At 45.3% G+C, this 19,448-nt stretch overlaps 1 protein-coding gene across 2 annotated transcripts in view; it reads right to left on the bottom strand.

Moving 5' to 3' along the window:
* Positions 1-19,448, bottom strand: part of FRMD4A (FERM domain containing 4A) — a 224,525-nt gene that overhangs the window by 196,433 nt on the left and 8,644 nt on the right. Inside the window, exon 1 of one of the 2 annotated variants that reach the window (XM_086474614.1) lies at positions 14,300-14,392. The exons of the other annotated variant lie outside the window; for it this stretch is intronic. Coding sequence (XP_086330740.1) covers positions 14,300-14,392 — 93 coding nt within the window. Of the gene's footprint in view, positions 1-14,299; positions 14,393-19,448 lie in introns of those variants that run through there. 2 annotated transcript variants of the gene reach the window in all.

Below are 19,448 nucleotides of genomic sequence, written 5' to 3'. Positions count from 1 at the left end.
CTGGTCCTATTTCAGAGAAGTCGTCAGTTTCCTGAGCAACATTAAACGAGTCACACAACTTTATGGGTCTCCATTTCCTCAGTAGATTAATTCACTGACATTTGTCAGGTGCTATGAAATCTCAGGGGAGCTGTTTTACATTAAAAAGTAAATATGCTTCCAGCCTGCTAAAGTCCCAGCTGGTCATATTCCACAAGACTTATGCAGCAAAAAGCAGAAATACTTAAGATATCTTGGATCAATAATGTATCCTCTGTGTTGAAAGCTCTTACACTGATTATCAAAATGGGCATAACCATGGGTGAATAAATGTTCCCTGAGGTGAAGACTGGCTATGTATATATATATTCCCTGTGGCCGTAGTGCTGTACACATCCAGCCGGTGCTAAATGCATGTAGGGAGGGTGCTGCGGAGGAAGGTGATGGCTCTGTTGGCTCTGGGGTACAGAGGTCCCAGAGTGAGCCATGCTGAGCTGTTAATGCCACAAAATGCAGTGCGTGCACCCACTTACACACTCATTCATGGAATCTGCCCTGGGGCTGATGCACGTGGGGCCCTTTAGTTGTTTCTATTGCCACAGCACGATTAATCTGCAGATGGGAAACTCAGGAGACAACATAGGGGGATTACTGTACTGCGGCAGATCTTCACGCTGAGAACATCTTCCTGGCTGGGACCAGTTAGACCTTCTCAGTAGAGCATAAGAGTTGACCTCTACCCTGTTTAGTCCCGAAACACAGTCCCCTGTGGCTCATGCTAATGGAAAATCTCCATTTGTGTTGTAGGACAGTGCTGGATCCATGCCATCTGCAGTGATAATGCATGCACAGTTGACAGAAGATGATAACTTGCTCTTCTGTTGCTGCTCAGCTTAAAACCCTGTACAAACATCAGCTTCTATTGCCTCATGATGCATTGAGAGATTTGTATTACTGAGCTGCTACCAGAGCTGCAGATAAACAGGGACAAGAGGACTGAAGTGCCTGTGTGGGACAGCCAGTCACAGAGGCTGGCAGTCCTGGCTTTCTCTTTCTCTGGCTGTTTTCTGTAGCTACTATTACACCCACATAGCCATCAGCAGATCCAAACGGGGTGCTGAGTTTCAGGAGGTGTAAATAGTAGCCCTGACTCCATCTGCAGAGGTAGAGAGCAGTTAATCAAAATCCCCCACGCTCTGCCTTCCAACCTGATGATTTGCAACGTGGAATCCAAACTCACTCTCTAGCTTGTTTGCTTATACCTCCTCAGAAGAGGAGAGAATGGATTGAAAGCTGCTGGATCAAAGTAGAAAGTCAGTCACTTCACTGTCTCCATGTACGGCAGACTGAAGCTGTTCAGAAGTTAAAACAGAGAGGATTTACACTCTTGATTTAGAAATTTATGACTCATTCCCATTTTGGCTGTTAGAAGTATCGTTTCCCCTGCCCCCAAAACATCCATGCCATAAAAAATAAAACCCATAAGTTCTTTGCTGTCCTTATCTTGATGCACAAAGAATTCAAGTGTTCACTGTTGCTATCTGGAGCTTGACTTCCTGTTATTAAGAAGGACATCCTAGTATTTAACAACACAAGATTTTTATTTTTTTCCCCTTCTTCAAGCCAGGCAGAATGTCTAATGATTCTGGGGTTTGTTTCCTGCTTGTAATTAAGTAGGTCACAGCTGCAAAGCAAGAGAACAAGAAAATATTCAGATCACACAAAGCCAAGAACTATTAAATCATTTGCAGCTGAAGGATATGGCAGTTTTTGGTTTTTTTTTTAAGAGAAGTCTCAAGTCTAAGGAAAACAAATATAGGAACTTTTAAGAGAATGATGAACTTGGAAGTTCTGCCCAAGTGCCACAGTAGCTCGGAAAAAAAGAGCGGTCAAAAACCAGCTAATGTTGTTCACAAGTTGAATAGCTTTATGTGGTTGAAATAAACTCACTTCTTCATTGCTTAGGGCCATATACTCTATCCCTGCAATTCTCTTTGACCCATATGCAAGATTGTCCTCATTTCTTCTGGGCAGTTCCCACCAGGCCCTCCGTGTCAGTCTGAAATGCCATGCTATGCCCTCTCCTGTAGGTCCCACACAGCACACACCCTGTGTGACTCCAGATGCAACTCAGTCACAGCACGATTTCTACCCAGACATGAAGCTCCCAGGGGGCTCAAGGACTTTTGATCTGCACTCACGGCTCTTGGTGTTATGTTGCCCTGGTTTGACTCCCACGCCATCTCTATTCAGGATGGCGAGCTGTTCTCGGTCCCTGCACAACTGCCTTCGCCCCACAGACAAGTATTGGCAGCGCATGGTCCATTGCCCTTAATGAGCCATGCACACGTGGGTTGAAGAGCAACCTCTGAAGGGCCCTGACAGTAGGGGTAGGAACTGGGGTTCAGCCTTGTCACAGACAGGCATCAATTGACAAAACCACACCACGACCTTGCGAAACCAGGAAAAACTTCCTTCGTAGAGCTGAGGCGTCAGTCTGTGTGACCCAGGCACTTCAAGACAAAGTTGGTCCTGACTGACCTCGTCTGGGTTATTGCAGGATTTAGGAGCATAAATGACTGCACATTTCCATCGTAGTGCATTTGCCTAGGCTTTGGTATAAACACTCGTCCAAACCATTGCTCAGCCAAAAAGAGGGGACAGAGAGCAACAACTCCACCACCCTCACCCTCCCCAGGTACAGTGCCTGAGACTACTCTGCTCCATCATGAAAAGGAGGTGAAACACAGTATTCGGCTATGAGAACAGCCCCATTAAGTGGCTGCTTTGGTCTAAAGAGCAATGGAGATATGTCCCAAATGCATCGTAGCGGTAAAAACAGGGCTCTTATTCTGTACAGTGAGAGAAATGCTCTTTGGGAAGATTTATGTCTGAAGCCCACCAAAATCAACACTGTACAGGGCAGTGGTCCAGTCAGACAAGAATCACTGCCTTGGCAGGGAACACCCTCTGTGAATCTGTGGATGTTTGGTTTTGTCAGAAGAGTGATTATGATATGGGCAGAATAGCAAGAATGAAAGCATATTGCTGCTTCTATAAAAATGTGATCGGGAAAGACATAAATCTCAGCAATTATAAGTTGTTGATGACCTCATGTTTACTCAAGCTCTGATTGGGAAACTGTCATGGGAAAGAAAAGCCCATGTAGATGGTATTCTGGGCTCTGTCCCCGCCTGACCAGACGTGGTCAGTTCATTCCAGGATAAGAGAATGTGGACCTTTTCATGCTGGTATTTCTTGGCTTCGCAAGCTAAGAACTGGAGGGAGAGATGGTCAGTGCCTCTGCGATGGGCAATCGTTACGAAACACAAACAATGGAGGGTTTCTCAGAGGCCAGTGCCCAGGGAATTTGAGGTCAATCCTGCAGTCTCTCCTTGCAAAGCACTGACCTCGTGGGAGAGGGGCTGCCTGCAAGAGCGCGGTGGTACATATCCTGGGCTACAGAAGATGCCTGATCCACTTTCAAGTGATTCAGGGTATCTGGATTTGTGGGTTTCCACCTGGAATTTCTCTAAAAGATACTGACTTTCAGAAACGTTTTGCTCCTTTCCCTCCTAAACAGGGTTCTTTCACTCTCAACCCCTTAAATAGAGGACTCCTGGGGAAAGGAAGGTGCTGACTTCAGAGATGGAAGGCTCTATAAGGGATGTTCAGAGACCTCACAGCACCTCTTGGTCTTTGCAGGAAAATATTCATGCTGCCTACACCCTTGTCCTGAATCTTCCAGCAATTTCCTTTTGAGTTTAGGGCAGATAACAGCATCCACGGATTAATGTAAAATGAAGCTCAGGAATGAAAAGTTTTCGAAATGCTGCTACAACCCCGAGTCTGGCCAGCACCGCACAGCCTGCTGTGACTGATCATAAGGAAAATGGGCTAGATCATCTGCTGGCATCAGCCTGCTTATCTTTCCCCTGACACTATCCTCCAGAAGCTGGAGGTTGGCCCCAAGGCCACATTAACGGCTCTCTGGTGACTGATTGAATGCATTGGAATGCACTAACATAACTGTGCTTTTAAAAGTTAACGTCCTCTGGTTTTATGACTCTTCTTGGCCAGGTTCCCACTTGCTGTAACTGAAGCAAATGCTTTTCATCTGCAGGAAACTGCCACTATTGGTGTATTTGAAAGTTTACAGGAGGATACACGATGGCTGCGTTACAGCAAAGTCCAGAATGGAAAAAGGAAGCTTTCCAACATTTCAGAGTGGAAATTATGAAAATTAGAAAGCCTCCTCCCAGTCCCTGGTGTGGTTTGCAAGCATGGGTTGAGAGATGCCGAAGAGGGAGGAAGGAGATGTGGATGTGCACTCCCAGCTAACGGGAACCCTGAATTTTGATCCTGCTTCAAACACACCCAGATTTGCACAGTGTCGGCAGTTCACCTTGGCTGTTACCCTGAAATCGTCCTGGCTGCCAAGTGGGAACAAGAGCACTGGCTGGGTCTTGCAGAGGTCTGGAGAGGATCAATGTCTGTGGAGACTTTGTAATATATAAAGCCTGATATATTATAAGGAATAATTTTAAATTGTGACCTAGGATTGCCAAGCTTCCCTCTTGCAATAGCCAATCCATCACATTAACCTTGACAGATTTTCTTGGATGGTATTTTCAAAAATTGGGAACTCCAGGCTCTGCCCTCAGGCAACAGTAACAGCTTTGAGCTCTGCTTTGAGGACAGGAGAGCTTGTGAAACATTTGCAACTCACTTTTCTTGGTTTTCTGTGAAAACTGGACCTTTAATGAGGACAAACTACCTGTTGGGTTTTATCCTTGCTCCTTCTCTTTCCCACTATCTGCTGATGCATTAAGATTGATTAAGGGAAGACTGAAAGACAGAAAGTCACTTGTTGCCATCCTCATCCATCTTCCTAAGATGCTCCAAAGTGCCATGGATAATGTTACAACCCATGCAGAACAAGCCTTGTGGTTAGGGATGTACTGTGGCTACTGAATGTACAGCAAAAGGATTAATAAAAGCAAGATGTTGGAGAGGTTTTTTTTTTGGAGTGCTGTGGAGGAGGAAAAGGACATTGGCATTCTTCTCTCTGAAGAATGGTAATTTCTCATGGATCACACCGGTCAGGGGAGTGCACTGGTCCTGTGCTCTTCCCCTGAGCATCTCACAGTGCTGGTACCCAGCCAGATCTCAGCATCTTTCAGGTGCAGTAAATACAGGCATTTACGCAGAGAAACTGGTATGAGATGCATATTGCTTTGAATGCCAGATTATATCTATCCTACAATGAAAGAGAGGCATTTGGAGAGGGTGCAAATACAGGATCCAGTGTCTTTCCTGTCTCCCAACCTGCCCTGTACCGAGGTGAGGTATCTGGCATTTTGTCAAGCCATCAGTCATAAAGCTACACTGTGCATTTTCAATGGTCTGCTTCTGGTGCTCTTACCTCCAGCCTGCAAGCACATAAACATGGAAGACTAACCCAGAAGATGGCCACAAGGCTGTCCTTCAGAGCAAGTTCAGACATTCCCTCAGGCTCTCTGAACACACATGTTTCCAAAAGAAACAGCGAGCACTATGAGCTCCCCAAAACAGACAAACACAGAGGCTCCTAAAATTGAACAACTGCTTCTGCTAACACAGTCTCAAAGACACAGAGGTGGGGCTGGAGCCCAGGAACCTACTGCTTGGCAACTGCCCTGCATCTGGTGCAGTCATCTGTATGGTGGATAAGAGCATGTGTTGCTGTCCTTGTGATAAAAATTTTAGCTTTTCTGGGACTTAGGTTATGCACAGCAATAAGGAAGCAGAGCCTTCTACCTGGATTTGATTCCACAGACAGCACGGACGTCATGTTGTGCTACAGTTTTCCAGCCTGACCTAGAGGAGCATCACCAGGGCTATGAGGGCAGGGCCACCAGAAAGATGGCACCGTTGACACCTTTCAGTAAAGCCAGTGGTAGATACTGCTGCAAAATCAACAAACTCTATTGCAAGAGGCACATGTTTTGTTAGCATGCAGACTTGCACTGTTCTTGCAAGCCCTGACTAAAGGAACAACTATACAGAGCTAACCCTTGCTCACCTGATCTTCCACACAGGAAAAGCTGCCAGAAGCGTACAGTAGTTCCAACATGAACAATCTGGTTGCTTTCCTGGCTGTGAAATAAATCTATATCTACTCTAAAGTGATGTGCAGCCCATCTGTTTTGCAGTGCACATGCCCCCATAGAACTCCCCTCTAAGGACAGGCAATTTCTCCCACAGGTCCCACAACTATCGGAGGTGGTAGTGCAGAGCTTCCCAGGACAAAACCTGGGCTGATAAACCAAAAATTCACAGGGCCATGTGCAGAGCAAGTGAACACACAGTTGCGGGGTCAGGCCTCTGTTGTGGGGATGTTCACATCTGAGCTGGGCTAGCCAGGGTGCCCCATCTGGATCTGATCTCCAGGAGTAAGCATGAAGAGCAGACATGACAGTCTGTGTTTCTCTCCTCTAACTGGAAAGGCTTTTGTTCCTTCTACAGTTAATGGAAGATGAATGTCAACACAGAGGGCAATTCATTCTATCCTAAATTGTCTTTGAAGATATTAGAATGAGTTGTCAACAGAAGACACACATTACTCTTCTTTGACTACTGAAGAGGCCTAAAAAGGTAGTAAAAATTATTACAGTTACATGACAAACTTGTAAATGTAGGCTGGCTGAAGGTACAAGTGGAAGGCAGCTGACGTGGGAAATAGACACTAGTGAGAATATAACCCCCTACCTTTAATCTCGCCTAGATGAGTTTCTCCAAAACACATCTCATCCCATCACTCATCTGATGGGACTTGGCAGGGTGCAAACTCCTTGTGGCAGAAACTTTTGAGTTAAGGCCTATTTGGTTCACTCTTGAAGTGATTTCTATTCTGAACTAAAATGGTAAACCAGTAAAATGTTACTTTTTCTGCATGTAGATCTCCAAAGGGCAGATGCTTAGTGCATCAAGACTAATTTCGGGTTTAGCGGTCCTTAGCTATCGTTCACATGCAGTTTACCTAATCTATGACGATGCAAAACCTGGAGATAAAATAGATATCCATGGTTCCACCCCATCAAGACTTGGTGGCTTTTATAGAGGGAGTGCTGGAAACTAAAACGAATTCCAACCTCTTTTAAGAAACTTGATCATTTATTTCAAAGCCTTCGCAACCCTAATTACACCTTCTAAATATATTCCATCAGTACAGCTGGATTGTAGAGTGTGTGCTGGTGACTAAATGGCGTCATTTGCAGCCCATTATCTTTTCAAAAGCTTTTCATGTGGTATCTTTGGGAAGTGGAGACTAATTGCGCTCCTTGCCTGTACAATTTGGAGAGTTTAATACTTTGGTCCTGACAAGAAAAATTAAAGCATGAGAATCATTCATACCCATCTGCTGGTAGAATGGAAAGTCACCATTTCTTTGAAGCCATTAGAAATGATTGAGACAATAAGCATAATATATACTTCACCAGGAAATAAGCTAAGATCAGACAGAAAGTTTGACCAGAAGTTTAGGAGAATGTTTGAAATATAAATCCAACTTTCTGGACTTCTTGAGTCAGCAAAATATAAACTGTGTGACTACCTACAGAACAGATTTCCTTTTGGTTAGAACAGTCTCTTTCATGATTTCTATCAGGCTGGTTAGGGGGACCCCCGTGCTTTTGAGCTTCATTAAGGCACTACTGATGTTGGTGCCTGGTCTGGTGTTGGTGCCACACTTGTGTTGGTGCCTGGTCTGGACCAAAGATGTCTCAAGAGTGAAAATGGAAAAGCTCTGTGAAGGCTGAGTTTTCTGCTCATAAACTGTTTGGTTTGGCTTTTTTTTTTTTTTTTTTTTCCCCATACATTTACAATATCCTGATCTAAATGGATGAAGAAATTGATCAAGAATTTAAGAAATGGAAAAAAGCCTGTATCGCACTTTGCACTTGGTGTCTGAAAACTCTGCTAGTTCAGGAAATTGTTGAAGCAACATTTAAGCATTCCTTTGTACGGATCATGAATTGACAAATCTAGAGGCTTTTTATGCCTGGACTTTAAAACCCAGCTGAAGGCATGTCTAAGCCCTTCCAGAGATAAGTCCTGTCTCAAAGCTGAGTTAGGAGTAGCTGTTGAGGGTGGGGCAGGTTGGAAGATATTTCAAACACACAAGCTACCACTTTGCATTGTCTATCACTTGCCCACCTTGCATGGAACAGAGTCTCCGTGTGGAAAAGCCCTTCCAGGAAGCTCCTTGTAGGAATGGTAAGTTTGGTTTTGAGCTGTAGAGCACTACCTTGAGGCAAACTACTCTGGTGCTAAACCATCACAGCTCCTGAGATTTGGGCTGCTGGTGGGGGTATGACCTGGGCATGGTACTAGCTGTCTGAGAAAGTCCTTTGAGCAGGCTTATTAGCTGGAAGACCAAAAAGGTCTATGAACTGCAGGAGCCTTTCCACCCCCTCCAAAGCTTTATAACTGGATTTGCATGATGCCCCCCTTCCCTTCACCCAAATCCAAAACATTTGGCTCATTTCTGGCACACAGCCTCTGTCCCCTGGCTTGCCCTTGCTCTGTCCCCTGACCTGCCCTTGCTGTCCCAGGGTCTGGCCTATGAGAAGGCAGTAAATGCCAAACGGTAATGAAAAAAGCTTTTCATTTTCCTATCAAAATAAGAATCTGAAGCACTGAGAATGTCACAGCAGAGCCTCTGCTCATGAGGTCTCCAGGCCTTAAGATAATTCAATTAAGCTCCAACCGTTTGAAAGCCAATTTGAGCAGTATTCTGGCTCCAAACTTCGCAGAGTTCACCAGTCACTATCCATTAGCCTCTGCCATGTGCTCACCTCTTGCACTGTTAACCTGCTTGCATTTTGGGGGGATAAAGACTGGCACAGCTCCTGATCCATTTCACAGGAAAGTCTGTTTTGATTTGTTACACCTTTTAGAAGTGTCACGAAATATTACAACTTCCAGACACCCGAGAGCGTGCGCCAAGCATTTATCTGTCTAGGTAGAGTTCAAATTAAACCAATTCCTCCAAAATGCTTGTGAACAGGTCAGAAAAGATAAAGCTCAGATGAAGCAGATAAAATTGATATTTTGGCAGTCACAAGTGATTATATCAGAGCACTATACAGGTGACAGTTTTGCTACTTAAGCTTATCCTCTTATTAATTTTTTTTTTGGATACATTTATTTGTCTATAAGGCTGGTGAATAATTCATTGCAAATAAGGTGTGTTGCAGAATGCTGCTTTTTTTCACAGCTCTAAGTTTGTATATTGGTTTTATCACCTTGAGGTTTGAGTAACTTCCAGAAAACATCTAAGACAACAGGAGTTCCTTGCTTCAAGGTCTCTTTTCTCTCTTGGGCAACTTCTACACTCAAATATCTACCATTCTTTTGTAATCCACAGTATCTGAACAACTCTGCCGTCACCTCGGCAGTCTGTCAGATGGGCGGTGATGCTGTCAAGGTAAGATGCCCATCCAAAAAAAGTCACTGAAGGTGCTAAGCAAAGGTCTGCAGGACCTGCATGTCAATGTAAGTGTTTGCAAGCGAGCTGCAAAGATCAACTTCCCTTGAAGCACTTTCTCAGTCGTGGTGTCAGAGCAGGTGCTCACAGCATCACTCACGGAGGCTTGTACGAGAGGGTTGAACAAATGAGGATCACTCCACCATGAACTCAGCAAGATCTGCCTTGTTCCACCCCGTTAGACCCTGCACTACAGCCCTTGGTGTGAGAGGTTTTCAACCACTTTGCTCTTGCATCCGTGCTGGAAAAATGGTTAATAACAAGTCAAACACTGAATTATGCTTTGTCTAGTACAGAAAGAAATAAGGAACTTCGTGTAGTAAAAGCGCTGGTAGATTTGTACAGCAGCAAGACGTACCCAAACTCTTTTGCCGGGTTTGCTTGGTGGCAACCTCCTCTCTAGCCAAAAGCAAAGGTCACCATAAGCTGTAGAACAGCGTGGGAAAACCTGCCTCAGACTTGCCCTGCAGAGCAGAAAGACTGATTTTTTTTCAACCCTGGGTTCTCTCTTCTCAAGAGAAATTTATTTATAGGAGGAATGACGTTTCCTGCTGCATTCTTAACATGCTTGCAGCTTGGGATAAGAACATGGGAGCTTTGTCTCCTGCCATCTGTTTTCTATGGCAATAAATATCCATTTACGGGTTTATCTCTGCCTGGTGTGTTTTAAAGTCATGATATGAATGAGTGTTCATGGATATTCATTCAGAGAGGAAGTGTCATAGGTAAATACCAGTCCCAGCTCTACACCGGTGTAGATTTACACTTGTCTAATGGACGGTGGAGCTCTGGCTTGGGGCTCTGGCCACATTTTAAATCTTAGCTTATCTTCTTCAGAGGCACAAGAAATAAAAAAGCAATCCGGACTAAAATCCTGCTGAGCTGCAAACATCCACTAACACAACTGCGCAGAGGGCCTTTAATTTCCCATAGCTGAGAGCTGAGAACTAAACCTCGGGTGCAAACTGCAAGACCTAATTTAAAATGGCTTTTCCAGCCATATCTCTCCCAGCTTGATTTGTTTCTTACAGCACTTCATTTAGTCTGAAGATGGCCTTGCTTTTTACACAGCATCTGTAGCACCATCCTTTGAGCCTTGAAGGCAGAAGAGAGGGCAGACTTGTTCTTTTTCAATACAAGAAAGCTGCGTGTTTTCTCTAGGCTTTCTAACTCTAAAAAACAATGCCTTGTGTTTGTGGTGAGAAACATTCCCATGGCTGGAAAATAGCCAGTGAGGTCTTGAGAGAAGGAGTAAATATGTTTTCTTCTTTACCAGTGCCTTGCAACAGCAGAAAGAGATCTCTGAATGGTGCTAGGCATTTGTTAGACATTAGCAGGACTCTATTCATCTTCCTCTCACACATATTCACAGCACATGGATATAATAAAGATAGCTCGCAGGCATAAACCGTCTCACATTAATAATGCAAAGGAAGAAAGGACTACATATTTAACGTGCATGTTTACTGGTGGGGGAAGGAGACCCAGAGAAGGAAGATCTTGTGAGGAGGGCTCTGTGTTGAGAAATACTGTGTTAGGGACAGGATTCATGTCTCCTGGTTTGGGAGGGTTCTTTTCTGATCAGTGCCTGCATACACTGGCTAAAGGAGAACTGGCTGGGGTTTAAGGAGTTATTAGTTCAGCCACCTTTTTGGAGTATTTTGACTGCCTCTGCAGTGATCCCAAAGGCAGCCCAAGGTGCTGGCCAGGATGGATGTCTCATAGACATCAGCATTAGCTTAGGTAAACCCAACTTATGTCTCAGTCCTGACAGCGGCTGTTGGTGTGCTGCCTGACATAAAACTTAATTCTGCCTCAGCTGACATGTTTGGTGGCCTCTATGCCATACCTACTACTATTTAGCACTGCCCTTTTTTTATTTGGACTGGTAAGTAAAAACCCTTGCAAAGCTATCTCTTCTGCTGGGTGCATGCCACGCATTGTGCAGATCTCTCACATCTCAGGCTTTACGTGTGAAACTAGCTCACTCAGGACCATGTTTGGGGCTCTTTCACTGCTGCAGTGGTATTTTGTGCACTCTGAGATTAGAAACACAGCTTCTGTGTGGCTTCAGGACCCCAAGTGAGGGGAGAATTCTGCCCTGCCACCTCTAGCTGGTGGGGGGCACCAGGGAGGGAGAACGTGATGCATGCTTCAACCAGGTTGACCACAACTTCATGGGCCAGGTGCCTGGTGGGGCAGCTCTGTGATGAGGTGGAGAGAATAACAGCAAGGACAGAGATTTAGGACAAAACAGAACCGGTTGCAAACCCCGTCCTACCAAATCCTCTGGCAACCCTTATAGCAAGGCTCCAGCATTTGCCTGACAAGAAGCCTAAACCACCCCAACCTTAGGTCAAGAAGTGGGAAGGAGAGATGTAAACTGTGCATGTGAGCGAAAATAAAACAACACACCCCCCGGTCCCTGACAGCAGCCAGTCACTTGGGCTGTGTGGAGCTGTTAAGTGTGTACACACTGCCAAGTCCCCTGCAGTGCTAGTCATCCTTATGCATCTGTTCTTGCCTCCTATGTAAATACAGACCTTCTCCGACACCATCTTCTGCTGGCTTTTCCATGCTCTGCCTTGCTCCCCACCATGGAGTTACCTCCTGGAAACACCCTGTGAGAGTATTTTTCACACTCCTCCATCACAAGGACTAAGGCACACAGCAAAGCAAAGACTTGGGCAGCTGTTGCTCAGGTAGGTCAGTATGGATAGCATGTTTCCAGAGGGGATGTGTGCATGCATGGAGGAGAGCAGTCTCCCATTTTCCACACTACTGTTATAGGACATGTCTCGAGGCTCATCGGTCTCAGGTACTCTCTGTGTAGAAGAATGAGCTCTTCTGGAAGGGGAGGGCTCCTCCACAGCCAGCAGCAGCAGAGGATGGTGGCCTCGCAGCAACTGAGAGTTTACTCTGGATGAAAAATCATCTGCCACCTTGAGGGAAGCTGCCTTTGAAGTAGACACCAGACTTTCTGCCTCCCCATGCTTGCAAGAGCAGCTGCAAAGCCACCAGATGCCGACCCATGTCCTGTGATCTGGGTCAGCGACAGCAGTGCCTCTCCGGAGGGGGGAACCCTGGAAGATGTTACAGTGGTGCTGGGCACTGTACAGGGGACACAAATAAAACCTGTGCCCAAGGCAGGTTAGGACTGCCTGCCCTGGGCGCTTCTCAGAACCAGCATCTTGAACCGCAAAGCCCGAATTTACCAAGAGGGACGTTTCTGAATGCTCTCTGAAGCAGCAAACAACAATCAAACAATAGCAGACCAAAGCTGTGTGAATAATTGATTATCTTTGGTTTGCTTGACAGACTGGAAAGGCAAAGAAAATTTCAGGTTGACACAAAGTTATTCTGCTTTCCCATCTGCCAAATGGAGAAGGAAGAAAAACAAACAAAAAAAAGGCTTTGTGTTTAACTGAAATGGTTTTTGACCTGCATTTAATTTTGGAGATTTTTTTCATATTCCTTAAAAAAAAATGAAGACATTCATCCAAATGAAATTGCACTGTATTTGAAAGAAAAATTGGAAAAAACATTTGATTTGAAATGTCCAGAACCAGATTTTTTTTCAAGTGACACATGCAACAGACTGGAAGTAAACTCACAGGTGGCTTCAGCTGCCACAAAACTGCTTTTCAGCAAAACAGATGCCTTGAGCAAAGGTTTTCCTCTGTCCTGCATGGAGCAACTCTGAGACGCTCTGAGCTTGTAGACCTTTTTACACGTGCCACCAGCCATGGACCAGTGGATGCAGCACATCTCGCCCACCCCTGGGTCACCCTGCCCAAACCACCTGCGGCCAGGAGCGTGCAGGTCGTGCTCATTCCCATGAGCCAAGCACTGTTGCAGAGGATATCAGCAGTGACAAGCAGAGGGGACGTGCGAGGTGTCCCTGTCCCCTGGGGGGCTGTGCCACCCCTGCCAGCTCCGGCAGAGGCAGCTTGCCAGGCGAAGGCAGCCTGAAGCTCCCGATGTGCTCTCGGTGTGTGCTCCGCAGGTGTGCGTCGCTCTCTGAGCTGAGACCTGTGTCCCAGCCACCACCTCTGGGCCAGCAATCCTTCAAAGCGATGGGGCGCCCCTTGGTCCCCTGGGCTTTCGGGAAGCTAATGACATAATTACAGCTTCCCCAGGACTCCCTCCTACGCCTGCCACAGCAAGAAAGCAACAGCGTCGCCTTGGCTAGCCAGGGACTGCTGGCCCCGCAGTGTCACATTGGCTGGCACCGACCAAAGCAACACATTGCACCGTGCAACCACTGCTTGCCACATACACCTCAGCTAGGACAGACCCTAGTGGGCATCTCCATCTACATTCACTTCTACAGAGCCTTTCCATATCGCTGTGAGTTTTCCACTGGTATTCATTATTTGACATTATTATTATTTACTCCCCACTGCTACAGGTCAGTGCTGCCATATGCCATCACACTCTCTCAATGAGTACTGATTATTAGAAACGATCCTTTTCAGAAATTACCTCCAAGTTTCATCACAGAGCCTTTAACTAATTTTAATTGCTGCATGTTATCTTATTGTTCCTGCTGGCACCAATTTCTACCCTAAGTTATTACACAGCCTCTGACTAGTATTAATTCCCATTCATCACCATACACATCCCACCAATAGTAATTTCTACACACCACGGCATACACCAGTAGTAATTTCTACACACCATGACATAACCCCTGTTAGCTCTGACTACTAACGGGGCAGACAGCTGCTATCAAATGGTACCCTCCTCATCCTCTGGGCATGCATTCAGGACAAAGAAATCATGGCTTACCCTTTCCACACTGCGTCTCCTCAGTGATCCATATGGTATTTTGAATAAAAGTCTTCGGGTCCTACCCGGAGTCACAGCTGTCTGTACTACCATAGTGCAGAGCTAACTTGTGTGTGTGCGTGTTTGTGTGAGAGAGAGTTCGCAGCATGCACAGGCTTCCTTTGAAATAACTTACAGTCTCATCCAGATTTCCCAACTATCAAATAGCTGAGTAGGTTTTCACATCAGACCGTATGAGTCAAGATGTGTCTTGTTTGAAAGAAGGAGGGGGGAAAAGGAGGGGGGGGGGGGGGGGGAAGGAAAACCCGAGCCCTGTAACCTTAACAACATGCTTCAAGCAGAGTATCTTTAGCTTCCTTCTGTTTCTTGGTGTAGTTTGCTCAGCAGGATTGCTGTGCCACAGAGGTGGAAGAATTAAGCTTCTGGGGAGAACGTTCCAAAAATGTCAAGCTCACTTCTTGTTGCTACAGATGGTAACCAGGTCAGTTGTCTAATCAAAGCTCTATCAGAGTTATTATACATTTTGCCATGTGACTGCAAACCCCTCTGGTTTGCTGTACAGTAGATCACATGTTCATCTTAAAAAGAATATCTGGTGTATCACCATCTGGTGCAGAGATTAATGTTAAATCCTACGTTCAGATATTCCTCCCTACTAGATGTTGGAAAGCACATACCCAGAGCACAGGGCTCAAACAGATCCTCTGGGCTGCTCAGCTGGACACAAGCACTCACCAATTCAGGCTACATGGTCTGTAAGTAGTGCAGTGCATGCATAAGTACAAAGAACTGACATTACCACTCACACTCACGCCTGTATGTGTATGTATCAGTGAAAGCCTGCTTGGTGATGCCTACAGCTTCCATGTGTACTTATGAAAATTATTATATTAGAGTTTATAATTGTGAAGTGTTGTTTTCATAAAGTCAGTCTCAATGCCTACTTCTTTTTTCTCTTATAAAACTACTTTAGAATATAGTAGACAATGATGTTTTCTTTCTCTGGTAGAAAACTTTGAAACTATAATTATACTTCAAACTGTACACAAGTGTTTGGAAATGAGAAAAATACTTTCCCTTCCCACAGAATTTTTGCAGCACCAGGAGTTGTCCCAAATCAGCCAGGTACAATTCTGTGCTTTTATAAAAATGTGTTTTGAATGATGTGTTCATTTCCATGCTCAGTTGCGGATACTGGTCCAGATGCAGTTCAGAGTTAATGTGTGCAAAGTGGGAGCTTCTCAATCCACCAACTCCGTAGTGGTATTCCAAATTTGCTTAGTAAAACGGAAAAGACGTGGGCCCGTGCTCTTTTCCTTGGAGCGGTCTAGCTAGGAGACCAAAATCTGCTGAGCTGTGGAGCCAACCCCTTCCTCCATGTATTGTTCTCATTTTAATGCAAAACTAAAAATACTTTGTTTTGATCGAAGTCCAAAAGCCAGGATGAAGGTGTTAGGGACATGACATTAAAGCAACCATTTAAAATATAGAAGAGAAACTCTGTATCTGCTCAGCATATGCACATGCATTAAAACCAGTCAAAGAAAAAACCCCAGCAGCTTGATGTGGGAAACTCCAAATATTAAAACAATCGGCCTTTGTTCATAATTAGTTCCATACATGTCTTGCCAAAGAGAGTGAGAGAGACAGGAAAAGATGGAAATAGCTTAAGCATGACTGACTTATATCGGTTCTTATGTGGAAAAGGTGCAGAGCTAGGGTCTCTGCTTCTTGCAGGCTGTTTTTTTAGAGGTTGTTAATGACCCCCTGCTATCTCACAGTTTGCCTACCTGTTTTTTTAAGCACGAGGTGGCTGGCATTTCCCAGCTGCCCCTGGGGAGCCCTTGCCTTCATCAGCAGAGCCACTGAGGATATACCGGTGGAGAATGAGGGCAAAAGGTGACTGCAGTCTGCCTTACGGGGAGCCTTGCCTGAATAAAACCTGAGTCATGGCTGAGTCAGGACCTCGGGGGTGAGTGCTTCACACAAGAGCAGAGTAGCAAAGCTCTCCCTGCTCACCCGATCTGAAGCCCTGGGCTGGGGGGCTCCTGCTCACCCCAGCTCCCTTCCCCAGAAGCTCTCACATTCCTGCAAGCAAGGTCTCCTGTAGGTCCAACTCACAGAAAGATGAGCCTTGTACATAGAACTTTATCCACTAGAGGGGACAAAGAGCCATAACACATCACCTGTGCCTACGAGCAATCAAGCTCTGGGACCAGAAGCAGATAGCCTAGTGGTACCAACATAAAGAACCACATGGACTGATTTTCTCCGTAGGGGAAAGGGGTGAGTTCATTCAGTCATTTCCACAAACCACAAATTCTTTGCGTAGATTTTTGGGTCTTGCAAATGAAATGAAAATCTGCATATTGCTCAAGGCAGCTGAATAATAATACAAATACTCTTCTTTGCAGGAAACCTCTTGCACATGTGAAAAGTAGAAGAAATCTATCCATTTGCAGGGTATTGGAACCAGTTCCAACAAGATCCCTGCATATCCCAGTCGGCCTCATTCCTCCCTCCCCGCTGCACCCCAGGCACAATGCTATGGGTGTCCTCCACAGAAACCACATAAAACTGGAGACCTGGACCCACTACGATTCTTTCTCCTGTCTCATTCCTCTTTTCCCAGGTGGTATGAGCCTCGAGACAGGAAGCCAAACAATAATCATTAGGACTGTGGAAACCGTCCAGAAGGATGAGATGTCGGCTTTTTATTTTTAGAGTTATTTAAGGTACAGTGCTAGGCAAGCGTGCAGGGCAGTCTATTAAGATTATGTACTAATCATCAGGAGTCTGGAACACCTTCCCTATGAAGACAGGCTGAGGAAGTTGGGGTTGTTCAGAAGAGAAGGCTCCAGGGAGACCCTATTGTGGCCTTTCGATACTTAAAGGGGGCTTATAAGAAAGAAGGGGGCAATCTTTTTAGCAGGGCCTGTTGTGACAGGACAAGGGGTAATGGTTTAAACTGGAAGAGGGTAGATTTAGGTTAGACATTAGGAAGAAATTCTTTACTGTGAGGGTGGTGAGACACTAGAACAGGTTGCCCAGAGAAGCTGTGGTTGCTGGCAGTGTTCAAGGTCAGCTTGGATGGGGCTTTGAGCAATCTGGTCTAGAGGAATATGTCCCTGCCCACGGTAGGGGGGAGTTGGAACTAGATGGTCTATAAGGTCTCTTCCAACACAAACCATTCTGTGATTCTATGATTAGTTTGATAGATTGCCTATAGGATAAGTAATGTAAAACATGCTTTCATGAGGGTCTTTCTAGTTGTTCCTGGAGAGGGAGTTCAGGTGTTTGTGGCAGACGTAAGCACGTCCAAGGACACTTCAGTCCAGCAAATTCTGAATTTCCCTCTGGAGAGCCCCCTCTCTCATGTAGTTGACTGCAGATGCAGATTAAGATGATCAAACTCATCACTGAGGCTTCATTCAACTGCATTATCTGCAGAGACAATCTCTGACTGAACAGCACAGTAGGAAATAAAAGCCAAACTATTGTAAAGGAATGTCCTGGCCTTACCATCACAGACCCCCAAAAGAGACATGCTGTATTTACTAACTGCTGAAAGATGAAACTCTTTAAAGCAGTGAATGCTTTTCAGTACTAATTGCAGGCTGCCAGGAACAGCGGTTTGCGGTAACAATGCATCAGAGGAAAGTAAATTCCAATAGACTGCTATTTAGACTAGATTTTTTTTTTTTGGTCTTTAATGAAAAGGAGAGAGAAATCATTTACTGTTGCAAAGCGTGTCTTATATTTACAACAGAGGAGTCAATTTTCAAGTCAATGTAGGCCCAGCGGAGATCAGTGAATGGAAACCAGTGACGGCAGTGGCACAGACTGAAATGCAGTATGTGGTATCTATCAGAACTATCACTAAGACACTGTTTTGTAAAACTGAAAAGTCACTCTGCACAGAAAAAGCCACTTAAGTTCTGTACTCCATGAAGACAAGTGTATGGCAAGAGAATAAGAAGAGAACAAGGATAACCTGCCACTCTGACAGTATTTTCCATCCTGGATGATATCTGTGGTCTCTGTCAGTAGCAAAGCCAAATTCTTCCCCGGAGTCCTGATAGGGAAACCACTGGTATTTGAGCTCTTTAGCAGCTCCTATTAATTTTGGTGGAATTTCTTACTTCCCACTGTAAGAAATCCTCTCTAGCTGATTTGTTGGGGCATAGCAAAGCAATAGGAAGACAAGAAGAACAGGGTGATGCTTTGGGGTTGCAGTCCCTACAGTGACTTAGCTTATGTTTTATTGCACCTAGAATCAGACTGTAAAAGAAACTGCCTTGTTGGGAGTGAAAGATAAGCACCATTTGTCATTGCAAACCCAGCTTGCCTTAAAGTTAAAAAAAAACCTCCAAACAATTTTCCAGTCTTACATGGTGTTTTACAGAGAAACATTATGATCTCTCTAGCCTGGGGAGAGATGTGGGAAAACACAGTGGGTGGAGCTCCATTCCTGTACGAGCCTTTTCTATCAGAGCTGGCAATAACCCTGCAGCTTGCTAGGGTGAGAGATGCCATTCATGGTCCCCAGCCACAGAAAGCCTGGGGGGTTCCCCTGTGTGTGGCAAGGCTCTGTCAAGTCTGGGGGCCACAGGGACTACCATACCCCTGTCTCCTCTGGGCAAGCAGCGCATGTGAGTGCCTTTGCTGGGTGCAGAAATCCAGGCTGAATATGAATGTCAGGCCCACACTTGAACAGAGATTCCTGTTTTGTTTTACTCTGTTTTGGTGCTCTGGGTTATGCAGTGGTTAGCACGGTGTTGGAGTGCTTGTGCAGCATGTCCACCACTTGTACTGACAACCAGGAGTTTACACTCCTGTGACAAGTTTGCATTGTGCTTGTTTAACCATCTGCAGTGCGTAGACATGTTAGTAGGTCTGACTAGCAGAAGCCTAAACAGAAACCCAGAACCTGGGGCTTCTGGACTCAGAGAGGTTCATATCTCATGCACATTGCTGTAGGTTAACCCAGAATGTAATGTTAGATGTTCCTATTTTTCCACATTCACTGGTATTCCAGCAGAAGTATCCACATGGCTGCTTATCTGTTGCTTTTTGTACCTCAGCCTTGGACGTCATGCGGAATGGCTGGCAGAGCAGAGTGTGAAACCCAGGAGAGCCTGCACCTAGC

This window comes from Leptosomus discolor, chromosome 1, assembly GCF_034619465.1.
Source record: "Leptosomus discolor isolate bLepDis1 chromosome 1, bLepDis1.hap2, whole genome shotgun sequence".
Lineage (NCBI taxonomy): Eukaryota > Metazoa > Chordata > Aves > Leptosomiformes > Leptosomidae > Leptosomus > Leptosomus discolor.
Note: the sequence above shows the minus strand (reverse complement) of the source record. Positions and strands in the feature narration are given on the sequence as shown.